Source organism: Bubalus bubalis, chromosome 19 (genome assembly GCF_019923935.1).
Source record: "Bubalus bubalis isolate 160015118507 breed Murrah chromosome 19, NDDB_SH_1, whole genome shotgun sequence".
Taxonomy (NCBI): domain Eukaryota; kingdom Metazoa; phylum Chordata; class Mammalia; order Artiodactyla; family Bovidae; genus Bubalus; species Bubalus bubalis.
The window spans coordinates 23,628,270-23,649,696 of NC_059175.1; the positions used below are offsets into that span (position 1 = coordinate 23,628,270).

General features: G+C 37.7%; 2 protein-coding genes across 2 annotated transcripts in view; one reads left to right on the forward strand and one right to left on the reverse strand.

Moving 5' to 3' along the window:
* MTREX (Mtr4 exosome RNA helicase) overlaps window positions 1-11,298 on the reverse strand; it is a 95,629-nt gene extending 84,331 nt beyond the window's left edge. Inside the window, exons 1-4 of the mRNA XM_006074155.3 lie at window positions 11,164-11,298; window positions 5,077-5,214; window positions 3,801-3,867; window positions 600-662 (exon numbers count right to left, since the gene is read on the reverse strand). Coding sequence (XP_006074217.1) covers window positions 600-662; window positions 3,801-3,867; window positions 5,077-5,214; window positions 11,164-11,291 — 396 coding nt within the window. The 5' untranslated portion in view covers window positions 11,292-11,298. The remainder of the gene's footprint in view (window positions 1-599; window positions 663-3,800; window positions 3,868-5,076; window positions 5,215-11,163) is intronic.
* Window positions 11,299-11,528: 230 nt separating this feature from the next.
* The window catches only part of DHX29 (DExH-box helicase 29), a 46,105-nt gene continuing 36,206 nt past the window's right edge, over window positions 11,529-21,427 (forward strand). Inside the window, exons 1-3 of the mRNA XM_006074154.4 lie at window positions 11,529-11,914; window positions 18,944-19,017; window positions 20,082-20,195. Of these exons, the coding sequence (XP_006074216.1) occupies window positions 11,737-11,914; window positions 18,944-19,017; window positions 20,082-20,195 (366 nt within the window). The 5' untranslated portion in view covers window positions 11,529-11,736. The remainder of the gene's footprint in view (window positions 11,915-18,943; window positions 19,018-20,081; window positions 20,196-21,427) is intronic.

Consider the following 21,427-nt stretch of genomic DNA (forward strand, 5'->3'; position numbering starts at 1 on the left):
ATTAATCTCCACAGCAACTCCTAACATAGGTATAATTTTCTTTCCCAGCTGGGAACACTCAGAGTGTGAAAAGTCAAGTCCTCAATGAAGTTCACTCATCAGAGGCAGAATAATGTATCTATCAGACTTTAAAAATTCAAGTTTACCGCACAGTACTGCCTTTTTTACTTAAAGAAAATGACTTGGAAAACCTACACTACTCTTTTATAGTCTATCAGGGATTCAAAATACATTTAGTATCAGCATTAGAGTTTAAGTTTCATTAGAAACTTGTTAGGCTCCAGAACTGTATGCAAAACATATTGTACATATGCATTTTTTTCTAGAGAAAGATTGATACTTTTCATTAGATTCTTTGAAATGGCTGAGAATTATGCTTAAAAATCTTATCACATGATGCTTGGTTTTCAGTATGGTTGTTTACTGATTTGGTTCTCACCATATCTGACTTCAAGTGGAAGCTTCAGAGTGTGTATCTACATACACATACACACAAACACACAGAGAAATATAAAAATCTCATTTTAAAGTTTACCTTTAAGATTTTTAGGAAAACAGACTCACAAAACTGTACCAACTGTACCGCTCAAGGTACAAACCTTTGCAGCTTTTCCAACTCGAGGTTTAAGTGGTAGATAATCTTCATCTGCAGGAAGTGCAACCTGATGTTTAAAAAAAAAAATTTACCATTCAAGAATTGATGCATTCAGCATACCATAATTAATGATGGTTTGAAAAATAAAGGTGATGAACTAAAGTGTTGCTGACAGTCTTAGACACTACAAAATTAAATAACCATCTTCAAGAACAAGGCAAATGCAAATGTTACAGCATTCCAAAAAAGTGTTTACCTAACAGTTATGTAATCAAAAGCATTTAAGTCTACCTCCCAAAAGAAACTTTATTAAGTTCTAGGACTTATCTCAGCTATCTTTGTATATTCTGTATCTAATGTACTTCTTGACATTAATGAATGCTCAAAAAAGCTAAATGGACATAAAAAGGGATGCCACTATATGAAAGAAAACTATATAGAATAAAGTATTCCCTGCAACAGGAAATTAATTTTCCTCTAGTGAAGATTAAGATCTGCAGAGCAGTTCACAATATACCTGAATTCCCAAGACTTAAGCCAAGTAGTGTATAAATAATAAGGGCAAAGTAAGGTACACAAAGAAGTCAGAAATCCTTTCTAAGAGCAAAATTTCAACAAACAATTATGAGATAAGATTAGCTGTCTTAGAAATATTGAGAGGTTGTTGGTAAACTTGCAATTCAATTGCAATCAAGATGATGTGTGCAGCATTTCAAAAAGCAGTAAGTGGAACCTGACTATAATTAAGTGAAACAATAAATTATGAAACCTAATGTAAAATATCTAATATAATGAATGTATTAAAAGAAATGTGACACTCTAAATGGAATCTACAAAGGGGCAGAGTTTGGAAGCTTATCCAGCATGCACTACAAAAGGGTAAATTCAAGAGGTGTTTTTATTAGTGAATGAACCTTTCTGGGGGATAGGAATAGTTTTCATCAATCTTTTCCTTAAGACTACATATTCTCCTTTTATGACTCTAAGAAACTTCTAAGTAGCTTCTGATTCCCAGGTAGTTTGATAGTAAGAGGATTACTTATCCATTAATTTTAGGAAATGTCCTTCTTTTGCTACACTATACCATGAGTACGAAAGTGACTGTTCTAAAGAGCACAATCGCTGGCACACTGAGAAAATCAAATTTCTGAATCTGAAAATCTTAGGACTAGATCCTCAATCATGGTATGATCCAATTTCACTTCCCTCACATTTCTCCTTGATACTTGCTATGACATGAACAAAAAACATTAACACAAAGCAATTAAGATTTTAACATCTCTGAGATTTAATAGCAACAACAACAACAAATTGTGTTTTCACATGTATGAGAATCAGTTTTATTTTTATTCTCTGAAAACAGGGTAACACTAACGTAAGACAGATAGGGAGAAGAGAAACCTACAGGGACTAAGGAGTCAGAAAAAAAGAAAACCAACAGAAAAATCAAAAATCAAATAGACTTAGCAATCAGTTACTGGCGATTTTTGCCAGAATAGTTCGAAAGACATGGAGAAAGAAGAAACCTAACTACAGTAGACTAAAAGATGACTGGAGACTAGGAAGTCAAGCAGGGATTTTCTAAGCAGAGCAATCCATAACACCTCTGAAAAAAACGGACTCCATATATATATTTGTGTGTGTGTGTGTGTGTGGTGTTTCTCTTTATATTCAGTCAATAATAAAATGTGCCTGGCATTCAAAAGATAGGTACTAAATGAGTAACTACAATGGTGATGAAGAAAACAACACAGTAGTTAAAAGGAAAATATATAACAAAAGAGAAGATTTTAAATATTCATATGCTGATAAGAAAAGGAAACACTAAAAACAGTCAAGGGAAAATGGAGCGATCCAAGTCTTTGTGGAGGCAGGATAAGATACGACCAAGAACACTGACGGAGCAACCCTCCTCAGCCTAAACACTGCAGTGCCTTTTCCTTGGAGTGGATGTGACTCCAACCTGGTATCTTTGAACCCCTAGATAAAGTAAAAGGTAAGGTGACCTGCTAAAAAAGTGAGAGGAGATAACAGGATGTAGGGTTTGAGGATAATCATGAAGGAGGACAGAAGGAACCTTTGACCTCCTGAGAGCTAAATTTGTGTTTGGCTTTTCTTTCCCATCTTTTTAAGACCACAGCTTCAAAGAGGGTCTCACGTAAGTGTTAAATGTATGATCTAATGGATATTATACCCACCAAACTAAGTGCTATGCTAAAGGAATGTAAGCAAATTTCAATTAAAAACTAAGTATTAAAAAAAAAGGCTCCAAATCTACATCAAAAGCAATTTTTGTTAATCTGGAATTATTTTGCTTATTCAATAAAGACTTCTAGTAAGATTCCCCAACTATCTGTAGAGTTGTCAGGTTACATGGTAAAGGCAAGGGGGCTTAAAAGAAAGAACTAGTGTTACAGTTTCCTCATGGCCTTTGGGTTCATAAACGCTCAGTGATAAAGGGTTACCACAAGCTATCCTTGACCACCATCTAGTGGCGAAACCATGAAACTGCAATGTATCGGTTGTCAGAGCAAGATGAAAAAAGCACACTGTTACTTGACTTTAGGAGCATGGGAATGAACATGTACTAAATACCTACCCTGTGCTGGGTATCTTACCTAATTTTCTTATATAATCTTCAGAACAATCCCATGATGTAAATCTTATTATTCTAAATTTACAAATTAGAAAACTAACATCAGAGGTTAAGAAATTTACCCAAGACTGTAGTTAGGAAACGGAGAAGGCAATGGCACCGCAGTCCAGTACTCTTGCCTGGAAAATCCCATGGACAGAGGAGCCCTGGTAGGCTGCAGTCCAAAAGGTCGCAGAATCGGACACGACTGAGCGACTTCACTTTCACTTTTCACTTTGATGCATTGGAGAAGGAAATGGAAACCCACTCCAGTGTTCTTGCCTGGAGAATCCCAGGGACGGGGAGCCTGGTGGGCTGCCGTCTATGGGGTCGCACAGAGTGGGACACGACTGAAGTGACTTAGCAGCAGCAGTAGTTAGGAAAAGCACTGTCAGTATCTGAGCTCAGGTCTGAATACAAAGCCCCAGCTCCTTCCACTAGACTATGTACTCTGCAGAAAAGCTACTGTTTCCAAAGCCCTGAGGCTAAACCCCTTGCTCATCAGACTAGATAATCCAAAGCAAAATCCCACTTACACCACCAACTTAATCACACACTGTTTGTGCTTACCTCATGTGTACACCCTTCGACAGTTTCAACTGACTGTACCTTGACTCTGGGCATCAGGTCAGCCAAACTTAAAAAAAAAATTATTAAAATTACATTAAAATATTGATAAATTACTGAGAATTATATAGGCTGAGAATTCAAAATGATCAGCTAGCATCTCTTATTACAAATACAAAACAAATAGACTCCACGTAATTATTCAAAGAATTATGTTAACTTAGTTCCAGTGACTATTTTAAATAAAAAGTACCTCTACAAAGCATCATCATTACTTCAAAACACAAAGATGCTTATAAAAACCATTATATGATAGAAAGTATAAAATAAACTAGCCTAATACAGATGTTGTTATAATTTTTAAGTGTTCCTTAGTCTCAGCAGAATCCTAGGTTTTACTCATCTAGGTTGTTTAGACTCTTAAAGGACATGACTGTGAATAAATTAAAGAAAAAGAGATGTATTTCTGCACAAGATTTATTATCCTCTCATTGACTGTACTTTTGATTTTTACTTTAAATCAATGATCATACTTTGGGTAAAACTCAAGGGTTACTACAAGACACAACAATGATTTTAAATTATCAATATTATTTTGTAACCTATTCCACTAGCTTGGACAAACAGTGCATCTTAAATGTTTCAGGGACACATCTATCACCATCTATAGTACCTACTTTTGCTAGTTACAACAACAGCTAACTGGTTAAAAAAACAAACAAACAAAAAAACCACTGGAGTAAATTTTCCATTGTAGTGCCAAGCTAGAATATGGCAAAGAAGGAGGGAAAAGCAAAGTCAGGATGATCATAACAATAGGAAACAGGTCAACCTAAGAAACTAGCATCAATATCTAGCAAGTTTCAACTTTTGAAATGAGAGAAACATCAACTATTTCAACCTCAGATACCCATGGGTCTTCCTCATTGATAGCAGTTTTAAGATTCATAGCCACTCTACTGCTGCATGCAAGAGTGAAAATTTAATTCCTGCTAATGCTCCTTCTCAAGTCAGTTTTATTCTTTCCTTTTATCCCACACTTCCAGTGATCCTCTTTCTTAAAATTGGATTCAAAAATATTAAAAATCTTTCTTTTCTATACTGTTTTCCATTTCCCCAAACACAGATAAACATTCTAGTTATATGTCTATTTGAATATATAAAGAATATTTACCTTTATTTCTCTATTTCAACAAACACATTCATAAAGTAACAACATATAAGCAACTTTCAAAACTTCATCCGGAGTTACCAACATTTATGATAGTGGAAATACTACCTTAAATCTTCAGTTATTGACTCTTCCACCCTGGGTTTCTTTCCAAAAATAGGTTCATCAGCACCCTCGAAGTCTGCATCTCTCTTGTTTTTTCCAACATTAGTTGACTCTGATTGTAATTTACCATCAAAACATTTTCTGAAAAGTAAACAGGTTAGAATGAATTCTGAAACAGCACTTGTTACTTTAAGGGCAACTCCCATATAATATTATCTTTGTAAAATATATACTATTACCAGAAAAAGTCACATAAATAGATGTTACAAACCAAAACTGGCTAAAGCCCAGAATACTCTAATTTTAACTAATAAAACTGAACATTACTCCTTTTTCATTTCATATTTTCTTGGAAATTGTTTTTAAAATATTTTGCAACTCACATTATCACATTAACATAACTACTAACACAATATTCTTAAAAGTTATAAAACATTGTTATACATTTACATGAGCACTTTCAATAAATATTTAATGCTTTTCTAATGGCATAATATCAATATTTTGGAGAAAAAAAATTTTATGTGGTTGGATTTACTGGTTAAAAGTAGTGACAATCAACAGTGCTTGGTAGACTGGACATCCATAGGGTAATTCAATCTGACCCTTCTGCTCATTTACACAAAAATCAATATAGATACTAGATCTAGTTGTACAAGGCAAAAACAACAAAGCCTCTAGAAGATAAAACAAGAAAACTATCTTTATGCTTTATTAAATGACATAAAATTATTAATCAAAATGTAATTCTGATGAATTGGACTGCATTGAAACTAAGTGCTTCTGTAAATCAAAAGGTATTATTAAGAGAGGAAAGAGGTGGGAAGAGAGATGGGAGGGGGGCTCAGGATGGGGGACACATGTACACCCATGTCTGATTCATGTCTATGTATGGCAAAAACCACTACAATACTGTAATTAGCCTCCAATTAAAATAAATAAATTAAAAAAAAAAGAGGAATGACAAAGTGGGAAAAAACACACATATAACAAAAGGCATATATATCTAAAATACTGGAAGACTACAAATTTAAAAAGATAAGCCAATTTAAAAATGAGCAAAAGACTAGAACAGGCCCTTTATAAGAGGATATCCAAATCACCAATAAGCATATGAAAAGAAGCTCAGAAACCATTAATTACAGGAAAATGGAAATCAGACTATACAGTATCACAGACTCTTAAATTTTTGATCTCAGAATCCTTTTCCAGTCTAAAAGTTATTCAGTATTCCAAGGAATTTTGTTTATGTAGTCATATCTATTGATAGTTACCATATTAACTATTAAAACTGAAAAAATTTTAAGTTTAGTTATTCATTTTAAAATGGCAATAACTATTAGAACTTAGGGCTTCCCCAATGGGTCAAAGGAATCTGCCTGCAATGCAAAGAGACACAGGAGACGTGGGTTCAATCCCTGGATGCGAAAGATCGCCTGGAGGAGGAAATGGCAACCCACTCCAGTATTTTTGCCTGGAAAATCCCATCAACAAAGGAGCCTGGCAGGTTCCAGTCCATGGGGTCGCAAAGAGTTGGATAAGACTGAGCACAAGGCAATGCTGAGGCATAACTGACCTATTAGAAGTTAACATAAATAACATTTTTGACAGAAAATAAGTATTTCCCCAAAAAGATTTAAATGAGAATAATGGCAATGTTTTCTATTATTCCAAGTGCCTTTAATGTCTAGCTTAATAGAAGACAGCTGGACTCTCATCTATTTCAACTTGTGATATGGTTTTTGGCTTAAGTATATGAAGAAAAATCCAATCTGATGTAGTTGAAAAGGAGCAGACTTTTCAGATAACTGGGAATATTCCTCTGACCCCACATCAAAACTTAATCATACTTTGAAAAGTACTGCTGGAGCTACAGTCAAGAATTTTACAATGCTGAGCAAAAGCTTGACACAAAATAACATATATGAATCCATTTACATTGTATCTACAAACAGGAAAAAAAAAAGTAACACATGTGGTTACCATGTTAGTCACTTTTCTGGGGGGAAAAAGAGGAGGGATTCTACAATATTCTACTTTTCATCCCAAATGGGGTTACACTGGCATGTTCACTTTATAAAAATCTGTCCCATGACTTCCACACCTTTCCTACATGCTTTATTTCAATAGAAAAGTTTTTTTTTTTTAAGAACCAATGAATACTAGTATTGATCTATACGCTATAATCTTTCTATAACGAAGTTTATTCTTTGATGTTTAGCAAAACCTGAAATACGTAAAACATCTCATTCTCAATTTAGTGGAATAGGTATTCATAGTTATCCCATATTACTTACATGAATCTCCTTTGGACAAGCCATTAATATCTTTGGCTTTCAGTAAAAGAAGACATTTAAATGATAATTATGATTCCCCTAATCTTGACATTTTATTATTCGGTCTGAATTAGCAAGCATCAACCAAACCATTGTAATAAAAACCTACTAGCAGTTGATGATAACTATAAAACAAAGAAATATATTTCCTATACCTTTGAGAAGTTTAAAACCTAACTTCATGGTGGAATATTTTCCTTCAGAAGAGTTCCATTATTCTTTAATATTGTATTCTTATCTAAACAACTGAATCTGAAGCTAATCAAGTCTCTACATCAGTACTGTTTAAGATATATGCATGCAATGCAGGATACTGGATGCTTGGGGCTAGTGCACTGGGATGACCCAGAGGGATGGTATGGGGAGGGAGGAGGGAGGAGGGTTCAGGATGGGGAACGCATGTATACCTGTGGCGGATTCATGTTGATATTTGGCAAAACTAATACAATTTTGTAAAGTTTAAAAATAAAATAAAATTAAAAAAATATATATATACACATGCAATTACTGACGTAACTTTAAATTTCTAGTAACCATATAAAAATAGCTTCAAAAGAAGCCAATTTTAATATATTTCATTTAACTTCAAATATACTACATATTAAAATTTCAATATATAAAAATAAAAATAAACTACAAAATACAGTGTATATTTTCAATTTACAACACATCTCAATTCTGATTAGCTACATTTAAGTGCTCAACAGCTACTGGTAGGTAGTAGCTATTGTTGCAGTCTCCCCTTATCTGTGTTTTTGCTTTCCAAGGCTTCAGTTACCCTGAGTCAACTGAGGTCCAAAAATATTAAATGGAAAATTACAGAGGTAAATTATCTGTAAATTTTAAACTGGACACCTTTCTGAGCAGCACGCTGAAATCTTGTGCATTACTGCTCCATCCCACATAGGACACGAATCATCCCTATGCCCACAGCATCCACCTTGTAGTCACTTAGTGTCTAAGTTCTCAGATCACTGAACTGGTATGGCAGTGCTTGTGTTTTAAGTAATTCTTGTTTTACTCAATAATGGTCCCAAGCTGCAAAAGTAGTGATGTTGGCAATTTTGAGAGCCAAAGAGAAGCTGTCAAGTGCTTACTTTAAGTGAAAAGGTGAAAGTTTTTGACTTATAGATTGATATAATTATATTATTAATAATTTTAATCTCTTATCATGCCTAATTTATAAATTATGCTTTCATAGGTAGTATTACATTAAAAAAAATACTACATACATGTTTTGGTACTCTCCAAGGTTCCAGGCATCCACTGGAGCTCTTGGAACCTATCCCATTCAGATAAGGGATTGTTCAGTTGCTAAGCCATGTCCCCATGGACTGCAGCATACTAGGCTTCCCTGTCCTTCACCATCTCCTGGAGTTTGCTCAAACTCATGTCCATTGATTTGGTGATGCTATCCGACCATCTCACTCTCTGTCGGGGCCTTCTCCTCCAGATAAGGGGAGGGGACTACTGTACATTGGATAGTTCAGCTCTGATATAAGGACAGTTTGTAGTAAATAATTGAGGATAGAGAAGCTAGTTAAATGATAGTATAAGAGCAATTTCAGGATGTGGGAAACTATACAGGACAAATGAGCTGGATTCTCCTCTCATCTACACTTCCAGAAGAAATCAACAGCATAAGGGGAAAAGAGACTTGTAAAATAAAGGACTTTAGGGATGTAAAAGGGGCCTCTCAGGTAGTGCTAGTGGTAAAGAACCCACCTGCCAATCCAGGAGACATAAGTGACGTGGGGTCAATCCCTGGGTGGGGAAGATCCCCTGGAGAGCAGGGCAACCCACTTCAGTATTCTTGCCTGGAGACACCCATGGACAGAGGAGCCTGGCGGGCTATAGTCCACTGGGTCTCAAAGAGTGGGACACTGCTTAGCAACTGAGCACGCATGCATGCATCTTCATAACATCATAGTTGCCCATTCAAACTACAGAAATTAATTATTTGTTTGGAAAAAAACAAAAATCATCTGTCCTTCCTCATTTTCCCTGAAAAGTTATCCAAAACTACTAAACCCTCCAACTTAATGACAGAGGAAGACTTTTTTTCTTTCTGTCATTCTTTCTTACATGTGACACCTCACATTCTTTGACTGATGTCCCTCTCATCTCTTGTCATGTGTATGAAAACTACACATTCCCAGAGAAATCTTCACTTCAAACAGTACCAATTCAAGTAACATCCAGATATATACCTTCAGTTCTGGTATTACTTCAAATCCAAATTAAATTAAAGTATCCCAATGGATACTTCAATACGGATACGCTATCATCACTTCACTTTGCCTTGAGCTAAATTAATTTTCAAATCAAAATCGCCTATAAATTTCCCTATTTTTCTTCTTCCTGACATCCAAATTCAAAACATCTCTTTTGACCCCCTTTCCATTGTTCTCCTTAAATTAAGCCTGTCAATTTTTTCCTTTACAACATTTTATCTTTCTTTTTCCTTCCTTCTGTCACCTCCTGAGCTGAAGTCCTTATAATCTCATAATCAGACAACTTAAATACTTTTTAATTTACTTTTACTATCTGCCTTTCCTCTTTAAACATATCGACAAATGCTACCAAATTAATTTATCTAAACTAACACTCTACTTCTCCAGTTACCAAGTTACATGTTCACTGGGCACACCCCACCCCACCCACCCCCACACACACACTGGGTTTTTTAAAAATAAAATCAAAAGTCATCTGCCTGTTATTCAAGGCTCCTCATAATCTAAAACCAATTTATATCCTCTGCCTTATCTCTTGTAGTCCTAAGCAAACACTTCCTCTAGGCCAATCAGTGCTACCAAAAAAAAAAAAATCTAAGCATCAATAAGGAATCATTTCCTCAACTTAGGATAGCTTCTTGCATGTAAGGCTCTCTGGACACCACAAACAGATACCACTTTTCTGAACTTTAATAGCAGTTCACTGTACATACAGCTTATTATATTCCAATCTCCTACTCTTTAAAATATGTATCTGTTCCACTTCCTTACTTCAAATAAAAATTCCTTGAAAGTAAAATTATGTCTAACTTAACTCAAGCATCTACTGGGTATCTTCCTCCAATGTCAAGAGTAAATTTTGTTCATTACTAAGGAATCATCTTATTTTAATTGACGTTTCAGGGACCAGTAATTTTTTAGTTTTTCTTAATGAAATCAAAGAAAGCCAGCACCTAAGAATCCAATATATGCTAAGCACTGTTAGGCGCTTTACACATACTATCTCATTTAATCTTCACCAAAACCCTAGTGATTGGCGCTATCATCTCATTACCGGGCAAGAAAACTCCAGCTTGGAGACTGAATTTCTCTCCCTTCTGCTGCTATTTGCCCTGTCCTCTCCAAGTTACATTTTCTAAGCCTCTTAACCCTTTACGCAACTGCTGATTCGTTTCGTGTATTAAAGGCTCTGTGCCCAGTTGGTGCTGGTGCTGCGGCTGCGGAAGCTAAGAAAAAGCTGCCATGCCCTCACGACCCCCCGGGTAGACTCAGGCAGGAGCAGAGTCAGGCCTCATGCCGGCATCAGGGAATTGCAGGGCCAGGAGCCCACGCTGCCTGCGGTCACCGGGAAACGCCAATACCCAGCGTCCTCAAACCAACATTCTTCCTTCCTCTTCATTTTCCTCAACCCCCTTCACTTCCCTACTCCTATCATGTACACCCTACACCCATCCCACTTCTCGAGGTCTTCAAAAGACAGTACGATTTTCTTCCTTTAACACTGGGGTCATCTTCCTTACCCGGCCTTTTCTGCAGACCCTGGAGGCCCCTTCCACTTCCCCTTCTCCTTGTCTTTTTTGGCTCCAGGAGCCGTGGTCGAGTCGTCCTCGAACACGCTGAAGAGCTCATCCCCGAAAGCGTCAGCCATCTTTCGAAACGGCGAGACCCAATTTCCTTCCTACCCACAATGCTCCGCGACCGCACCGACAGTGACGACAGTGAGGCTGGGAGAAGCCTCAACGGGAGCCCGCGGGTGATAAAATTAGTGGAGTAACACAGTCGCCGAGACTTCTTCCCCGCTTCCTTTTTCTCCTCTGATCTTTCCTTTCCCACTGGCGGAAGAACACCTCCGTGGCAAAGAAAGTAGCTCGGCCAGGATTCCCGGCACGCCGCAGACACCTGGGGGGCGGAGAGGAGGCGGGATCTTGGCGAGCCCGACCAATTACGAAGCAGCGGTCGTCCAGGCCCGAGAAGCCCGGATTCAGGGCGCAGGTTGGCGGCGTGGGACAGGGGGAATGTGAAGATCTTTTGGAGGCTGTACGGGAGTGGTGCCGGCAGCTGGATAGGGAGAGGTCTTCTGCCACAGCTGCAACATGGGTGGCAAGAACAAGAAACACAAGACGCCGGGCGCCGCGGCGGTCCGGGCTGCCGTGTCTGCTTCCAGAGCCAAATCCTCCGAGGCTGGAGCTACCGGAGAGGCCCCAAAGAAGCCTGTGTCCAGGCCGGCCCCAGCCGCCGCTGCCAGCACCAGGGAGCCCCGGGTCAAGCAAGGTATGAACGGTCAGGCCCCGGACTCCTCCGGAGCTTCAACTGCCAGTCCCGAGGGAGAAGCTTTCGCACGTGGGCAGACCCTCGATCTTAAAGTTTATTTCACACGCAGAGCTACTGTCTCCCCATCTGGTAGCCTTGTTTTAGATTAGTGTAGGCTGTTCGGGCCTCCAGAGTTCCGACCTCCATTTGCCTTGAGAAGAAACAAAAAAAAATTTGCATTAGCTCTCGTTTCTGCAGGGATCGGTCCTGAGCCACCCTCTAAACTAGCGAGGCGAATGCAGAGAATAGTGTGTGGAGTTGTTAACCTCCCAGAGCCAGACCCTTTTTCTCCTTGCTTCTCAGACCATTTTCAGCCACGATGTAGCGTTTCCACGTGTTATGGAAAAATCAGTACTTAATAAGAAATTCAGCGCTTACACCCCGAATATGGGTATTGCTACTGCTACTGCTAAGTCGCTTCAGTCATGTCCAACTCTGTGCGACCCCATAGACGGCAGTCCACCAGGCTCCGCCGTCCCTGGGATTCTCCAGGCAAGAACACTGGAGTGGGTTGCCATTTCCTTCTCCAATGCATATGGATATAATCTATTGTAAAAATTGTCAGCGATCTTTACCGCAGCAATGCGTTTTTGCTTCTTGTGCATTTTGGTTTGATAATTCATTTTGGAGATTGCCAGTTCTGGCTGCAGATCAACAGACCTCTTTTACAGCTGGTTTCAAAAGATGGACAATTAATACGCTATTTTTTTCTGCTTAGCGTGTTTGCTTATTCTTACAGAAATATTCGTCCAACAAATATGTATTGAAAACCTCCGTGTGTGGGATGAGCAAAATAGATAAATCACCACTCTTGGAGCTTGCCAGTGTAATGGCAATAGTTACACAAACATTGCTTTGTGATTGTTAAGTGTCGCTAGGAAAGAGAATTTTACAGGGTAATTGATTTTTACTGGGAAAAAGGAGGAGTATTGGATGGTGTCTTTGAGAAAGTGATGGTATTGGGGGGATGGATTGGTATTAACTCCATGAAAAATGGGGAGAATAGTATTTCTGTGCAGGAAGGAACACTACATGCCAAGATCTTGAGTCAGGAAAGAGCATGGGCCTTTGAGATACTCAGAATGTAAGCATTGCCTAAAGAGGAAAGGAAATGAGACTGAAGTAAGCAGGTAACAAACTTTCACTTAGAAGATGAATAATAATTCTTTGTCCTGCAACTAATCATAATATTTTAACTACAGAATTGCTATGCCTGCAATTAGAAATGCATAGTATTTTTTCTTGATGATTCTGTGGCACTTTTACTCTATGAATCAGCCTCTTCCTTTTCGTGCTATTCCTCTTGAGTTCTTTGAACTATCTAATAGTCATTTGTTGTGTTCTTTGGCTTCCCAGTCCCCCAAACCCAAAATCTGACAGTTGCTGAACGTGTCAGTCTTACAGTATGATTCCCTCTCCAGCCCTTCCAGAAGAACTCATCTACTCCCATTACTTCTATCTTTTCCTGTGTAGGTGACTCCTCAATCAGCACGTCCAGTCGTGGTCTTTATTCCAAGCTTAAGTCAGCCATTTCTACACTGATTTGGAGATCTGGCCCTATTTTGCGAGCATGTCAAATTTAATAACATAGCTAATTACTCTCTTCCAAACTAGCTTCTCCTGTGACTTCTTTGTTTCTGTTTTTCCATATTCCTCTTTATTCAATGTCAGTAGTTATATTTTAATGCCTTCCTTTCTTCTTCACATCCAGTCAGTTCTCAAGCTCCATGTAGTCTTTGCTTATTTGTCTTCCATGTATGCCCCTTTTCACTTTTGATTTATACTATTCACACCTCATTTTAGGCACTCATGAATTTGTGGAGTATGAGCACAGCCTTCTAATGGATCTCCCTAGCTGTGTTCTCTTTTCCTCCTCCAGTCTGTCCTGCATGAAGTAATGGATTGATCTTCAGAATCACTGCATTGGTTATATCACTTCCCAAGTTGTTCTGCAGCATTTTTACTGACATTGTGATAAAGTACCAACCATTCAGCTTGTATCTAAGACCATCCTTTCTAGCCTTTTTACTAGTTCCTGTATTGTGTGTCTATGCTCCGTCATGTCCAACTCTTTGTGAGCCTGTGGACTATAGCCCACCAGGCTTCTCTGTCCATGGCATTTTTCAGGCAAGAATACTGGAGTGGGTTGCCATTTCCTCCTCCAGGAGATCTTCCCAACCCAGGACTGAACCCAGGTCTCCTGCATCTCCTGCTTTGCAGGCAGATTTTTGACTACTGAGCCACCAGGGAAGCTAATTCCGGTATTCACCTGTAACATTTTCTGTGTGTTTTCACTGCCCCAAATTCAGCTGTTGGCTTTCTGCCTCCTTGTGTTTATTCTTGCCGTTTTTTCTTATGGAATGGCTTCTATCCCCAACACTATCTACCAGAATCCTGTAATATCCACCTCAGATAGCAACTACTTTTTAAATTCTTCCTATTCCACAGCTCGTGTATCATTGTTTGAATCATTCTTTTTGATAGTTAGATCTGAGGAATTACATATTTTATCTGTCCTACAAAATTATAGGAGTTAAGAACTGTTTCATGGATATATATTAATATCCCTCAATCTCTACTCAAATGTTCTGAATATAGTCATCCAAAAAATTTCTTGGATAAGTGACAAGGAAAAATCAGAGAAATTATTAAGACCAAGAAATCAAGAGAACATGAGAGGTCATCTACCAAATTTGTAGAGAATTTTATGTAACCATAAATCAATATCTCTATATATAGCAGATAAATAAAATGTTGCAATGTGATTGCCACATGATTTTGTTTGTTTTCTTTTTTCTGTTTGGATATTTTTATATTATATATAATAGGCTTACTTGGAAGAAAAAGTGACAAAATACACAGAAAAAATTATCTCTAAACTCTTTTTTGTTCCTAATGTAAATGTTAGTATTTTGCTCCCCTTGCATCTCTCTCTGTCTTTTCAAACAACTTGAAGAATTGTACATAGCATACTGTCATCTACAGGTAGAAATTGACTAGTGCTACAGAATAGTTCTTGGCACAGTTCTGGGTGTTCTTCCACTTCTGTTTTTTCATGTCTTTTGTTCATCAAATAATTCTTGAAGAGCTGCTATGTGCCAGGCAAGATTTGAGGTACAGAGGATACCATAAGAACAGAACAGACTGAGATTACTGCTTATATGACTGAAGGTTGGTGGAGGCTACTTAAAACCATAAGGCTTGTGTTTATGAAAATTATTAAACCTAGTTGAGACTTAAGACAAGGGGACTGATGTCTTGAATAAATTCATGAAAGCCATTATAAATATTTTTTAGGGTCACCAAAATAAAACAGATAAAGTGCCATCAAAGAAAACAGTGTCTTGGTAAAGAATAAATCAGTGCTGTGGTCTGATTTAGAACAGAGATGGCTTTTCTGAGGAAACCTGCTGAGATGATTTGTAGAACCAGCTACATCTGGAGAGAGTGAGGCTTAGGGAACAAAGGTGAAGGCCCTAAGGTGGGGAACTTGAAGCAGGAAGACAAAGTCTGTGTGGGTGGGGTGAAAGAGCGGGGACTGGTGTTATTAAATGGGGAAGAGACCTTAGCTAGGATTAGTCAGGTAGCCGTGGCTCTGTGGACTTCCTCAGACACCCTGACTGCTTCGATTGTGTCAGCTAGCTCTCATTTATTCTCCAGATACTCTGTAGTTCCCCTTTATAGCTTACTTGGATAATTAGTTGCTTAATTACTTCATGAGAAAAGCACTGTGAGGACAAGACTGGCTCTTATTCCTGACTGGATCTCTTGGCTGATTTGGATGCTCTTGCAGATGTGTGCTGTTGGTCAGAAGGGAGCCAGGGTGCCTCAACCCACCGATCACCAGCATTAGCATCTCACAGTGAATGTCTCAGTGATAGCAGATGGTTACAATTACTGTATGATGTAAAATGCAATACTGTGTAAAAGGAATATATCTAAGAGTATTGGGCAACAGGAAACTGATTCTGGCTGTTGCCTCTTCCTCACTGAATCGTCTTGAGGAAGTTACTTAGTTTTTCTGTGCATCAGCTTTAATAAGTATTTCTGAGAGCCCGTTACATAAGTTCCATTGTCCATGTGTAGTCATTATAAATTGAAATCCTTAGTGCATTTGCCTTGAAGATACATACTGCACACTAACTTCCTTATTTCTAGTCAAATTTCCAGTAACTCCCTTCTTCTGAAACAAAACCAAAACTTGGAGAAGGGTTTCTAAACAGCAAAAAAGGTAACTGTCATACATCTTATGCAGGTTACTTGGCAAAAGAATGGGGACCATTTTTATTCCATGGCCTGTTGACTTAGGATTGTATTTGAAAATAGGGTTACTCATGTCCAAGTTTTGGAATCGATTTTCTTCTGGTGCCATCACTCTTTCCTAGGTAACAGAATTTGGGACTGGGGAGCTGTTAGGTTTCCATTCTGAAAGTTGGCTGGCTGATGGAGGAGACCAAATTAAGAGTCTCAGAGAATTGGGTAGGCTCTGCAAGCCTCTTGGCACAATAATAGATAATCATAATAAATATTACATCATGAAATGCTTTGAATTTTGCCTATTGTAGTAGTATTATGGCAGGAAGTGTAAATACATTTTAGAAGGACTTCTTTCAGATTGTTTTAAAATGCATCTCAAATTTTGGACTTTTTATTCGTATTGATTAGAAAACATTTGTTAGCATGTTTTAGGAAGAATTTGAAAATGAAAGGGCCTTACTGGTTAACTTGATTTAATTGGTAATATCCCTGGCATGATCTCATTATTACTTCAGTTTCTCAGAGTATTGATTAAAATGAAAGCACACCATTTTCAGAGACCCTGACTGACACCCAAGGAATGCACAGCAGTATGAATGTTCATTCCCCTCTTGATGTTCTGGGGACTTGGATCTTCTTTTATTTGCCCTCTGGAAGTTTGCAGTATAAACTGACCTCAAGCAAGTGATGATTGGATGTTTTAGGTGCAATGGTTGGAGGAGACAAATGAGAACTGACTGCAATCTTCAATTCGCTAAAAAACGAAACCAATCCAGAATCTCCTGATGGTCCAGTGAATAGAACTTGGCATTTTCACTGCCAAGTTCAATTACTGGTTAGGAAACTAAGATCCTGCAAGTGGTGTGGCATTGCCAAAACAAGAAAGAAAATACAGCAAAAGTTACTAAAGGAATTTACAGTCTTACCTCTGACAGTAACACGTCAACCTTGAACTGTTTCTCAGTATTCTCTTGGTAATGAAACATCCATCTGTAGAAAAGGTTAATGGTTGGGTGTATGTGTGGTAGTGGGATGGGGGTGGGTTGCCTCTGCATGGGTTTAGGGATTGATTAGTATGCTAAATTTGTGAATGAATTTACTACAACTGGTAAGACCCCCAGAAATGATTAAAGACTGCTGATGTGTACTTTATTACCACTGACATTAGTTTATGAACAAGGTTACTAGGATTAAGGTAAAGTCTGAGACTAAAAGATGAGGAAAACCATACTATACCAGAATTCTTACTATCTTTTAACATATTTACTAGTGTCTTAAAATGAACAACCCAATGTAAGTCAACAGAGACTAAAATCCTTGAATTTAAAATTATAACAAGCAACTCTTTAATGTTAGGTTTCTCTAAGTGAAAAAATGTTAGGTTTCTCTAAGTGAAAAAAAAGCAGAGTAACTAGGTTTTGTACAACTCTAGGATTATTTTTATATAGCTGTGGTTCTCACAAGTGTGCTCGGGGATCCTGGAGAATTATTGACACCTTTCTAGCCGAGGCTTAATGAGATCAAACTATATTCATAATCTAAAATGTTATTTGTCATTTTCATTTATATTTTCTCACTAGTGTACAGTGACTACTTGATGTGTGATGTTATAGAAGATTAAATGCAGAAGCTAGACATTAAGAGATTTGCAAAAGTAGAGAACAGTTTTTTTATCTAGTAAAAAAACTTTTCATAAAAGTAATACTTATTTTAACACACAGTAAAATTTATTTTCAATGAATTAATGTTTTTAAAATTTTCCCTTTTATCAATATGTGATAAATATCACTATTATAACCCACATAAACAAAAAAGTACTTGGGATCTTCAGTAATTTTTAAGAGAGAAGGAGATCATGAGACCAAAGTTTGAAAATAAAATTTATTCCTTCCTGGTTAGTCATTGTTAGAAGACTGATAACATATAGTATTTCTATTGACTGGAACAGACTTGACAACTATAGTGGATTCAGTAGTGTTCACCCAAACATTCACGTCTACCTGGAACCTCAGAACGTGATCTTTTTTGGAAATAAGATCATTGCAGATGTAATGGTTAAGGATCTCGAGATGAAATCATCCTGGATTTAGGGAGAGCCCTAAGCCCAGTGACTAGGGTCCAGAGAAAGGAGAGGGAGATTTGGACACAGACAAAAGGAATAAAGCCATGTGAAGGCCCATTTTAGGAGCGAGACAGACAAGCCAGGAAACACCTGTGATCACCAGAAGAAGCAAGAAAAGAGTTACCTAGAGCCATCAGATGAAGTATGGTCCTACCGACACCTTGATTTTGGATTTCTAGCATCCAGAATTGTGAGAGAATGTTTATGTATTCAGCCACCAAGTCCATGATGATTTGTTTCAGCAGCCTTGGACACTGATACAGCAACCTTGTACTCAGCAGGAGATAGGTGCTCCCACTTCCTTTTTCTCTTCAAAGTTTACCCATCTTCTCTGCCAGGAATCAAATATCCTCTAAGAGGTCTTCCTTCAGCTAAGTGCTGAAGCATTTGCACTCTGTGAGAAACTAGTTAACCTAGGGAATGCTAAACAGTAAAATGTTTTCAAAAATTGAGCAGTATTGCTGACTTCTGGATTGGGTTATTTGGTAAAGTGGAAAAGAAGGAGTTGAGATCAAATATTTAATATTTAGTGATCTTTAGACAAAAATTAAAATAGTGTAATGGATATTGATCATTAAATTACCTGACTGTTTATTGTCTGTTATGTATAGGTCCGAAAATTTACAGTTTTAATTCTGCAAATGATTCTGGTGGTCCTGCAAATCTGGATAAATCTATTTTGAAAGTGAGTACCCACGTTTTGAGTCATTGCAAGAAATGTTACTTAAAAAAAAATCTGTACTCTTAAATGTAAGCAAATGATGGGATATTTTAACTTTTGTAAACAGTACAGTAAAGAAATTAAGGAAGAGCCGGGTAAGGTCCAAACTTCTAAGTCTAGCATACACATCCCTTCAGATCTGACTTGGCATACCTTTCCAGCCTTCTCCATTATTCTTCTCCACTTAAAATTTTAGTTCACATCTCATTGTTCCCCTAAATCCCATATGATTTTATGACTCCAGGCTTTTGTCCATAGGCTCTCTGGTTAGAAAGCTCTACTTCCCCTTCTTATGTCTTCTTAATAATGACATGCTGGGTTATAGTTTCTTTTTATATATGTTTCTTGTGCTAGACTGAATTCCTAAAGTATGTTTTTGTGCATTGCTCATAGTGAGCATTCATTAAAGATGTGACCAAAGGAAGATACATTTGAGAGTAGATGGTTATGTAATCTTAGGTTAAGTATATGAAAACAACAGAAGATAGAATGGCCAGTAGGAAAAAAATTGAAGACAAACAGTGGAAGCCAAAATAGTTTGTGTAATCTAATAGTACAATTTCTGTTAATACAAGTTTTTACTTTACTTGATTTGCCCCTCTTTTAGCGTCGCATCCATTCTTTCAGGCAGTGTGCTTAGGTTGCTTTATATTAAGGCACATTTCTGGGTTCTTTCCCCAAGGATTCAGGTTCAGTGTGTTTAATAAGGCTTAGGAATCTGTCTCTGTGGTGGCAACATAAGGGTGGTCCAAGGACAATGTCATGAGATACATGGCTTAAAGAGGGTTTGTAAAAGGATTTTTGTCTTGCCAGATGTTGTTTTTACCATACCTCATTTTTTCTTAAATATGTGATAGGAATGTGATCCAATGAATGATATTCCAGTATAATCGCTGTATCTGATTTCAGCTGAAATTCTGGGCTTGGTTGGTAGGGATATAGAAAATGGATTCCTTCTAATTATTTAATTATTAAATGTTATTTAGTAATTCATCTTCTAATTGATGCTATCTTTTTGGTCTCAATAGGTGGTAATTAATAACAAACTAGAGCAAAAAATTATTGGAGTGATAAATGAACACAAAAAGCAAAATAATAACAAGGGAGTGATTTCTGGAAGACTTACTGCCAAAAAATTACAGGTATTTTGCAAACCTTTTTTTAAAGTTACTTATTTTTAGTGGAGCATTTAAAAAAAATTTTTTTTAATTGAAGGATAATTGCTTTACAGAATTTTGTGGTTTTCTGTCATACATCAACAAGAATCAGCCATAGATACACCCATGTCCCCTCTCTCCCAGACCTCCCTCCCATTTCCCTCCCGACTCCACCCTTCAGCCTGTCGCAGAGCCCGTTTGAGTTCCCTGAGTCATACAGCAAATTCCCATTTTCTATTTGTTTTACACATGATATTGTAAATTCCTGTGTTACTCTCTCCATATATCTCACCTTTTCCCTCCTCTCCTTCCACCTTGTCCGTAGGTCCATTCTCTATGTCTCTTTCTCCTTTGCTGCCCTGAAAATAAATTCATTGGTGCCATCTCTTCAGATTCCATATATATGTGTCAGTAACGATATTTATATTTCTCTGACTTACTTCACTCTGTATAATGGGCTCTAGTTTCGTCCACCTCATTAGAACAGATTCACATGCATTCCTTTTTATGGCTGAGTAGTATTTCATTGTATATACGTAACAGCTTCTTTATCCATTCTTCTGTCAGTGGACATCAGGCTTGTTTCCGTGTTCTAGCTATTGTAAATAGTGCTGCAGTGAACATTGGGATACATGTGTCTTTTTCAGTTTTGTTTTCCTCAGGATATATGCCTAAGAGTGGGATTGCTAGGTCATATGGTGGTTTTATTCCTAGCTTTTTAAGGAGTCTCCATACCATCTTCCATAGTGGCTGTTTCAGTTTACATTCCCACCAGCAATGTAAGAGTGTTCCCTTGACTTTTCAACTTCCATTGAAATTTCATGTAGATTAGTTCCATCTGCAAAAATGAGGAAGAAGTGCCAAATGTAAGTGTACACATTAAAATAGTGATATGAAAATTACATCTCCCAAATTATGTTGGACTTGTAATGGGCACTTTGCTTACATTTTCTCTGACACACCAATGCTGGAAGGTATTTTGCCCCATTTTTCAAATGAAGAAATTGAGGCTTAGAAGGATTACATAAATTATAGCCTGAGGTTGTTAATTACTAAATAGCAAAGTAAAAAGGGCTTCCCTGGTGGCTTAGAGGCAAAGCCTCTGTCTGCAATGTGGGAGACCTGGTTTTGATCCCTGGAGAAGGCAGTGGCAACTCACTCCAGTACTCTTGCCTGGAAAATTCCGTGGGCTATAATCCATGGGGTCAAAAAGAGTT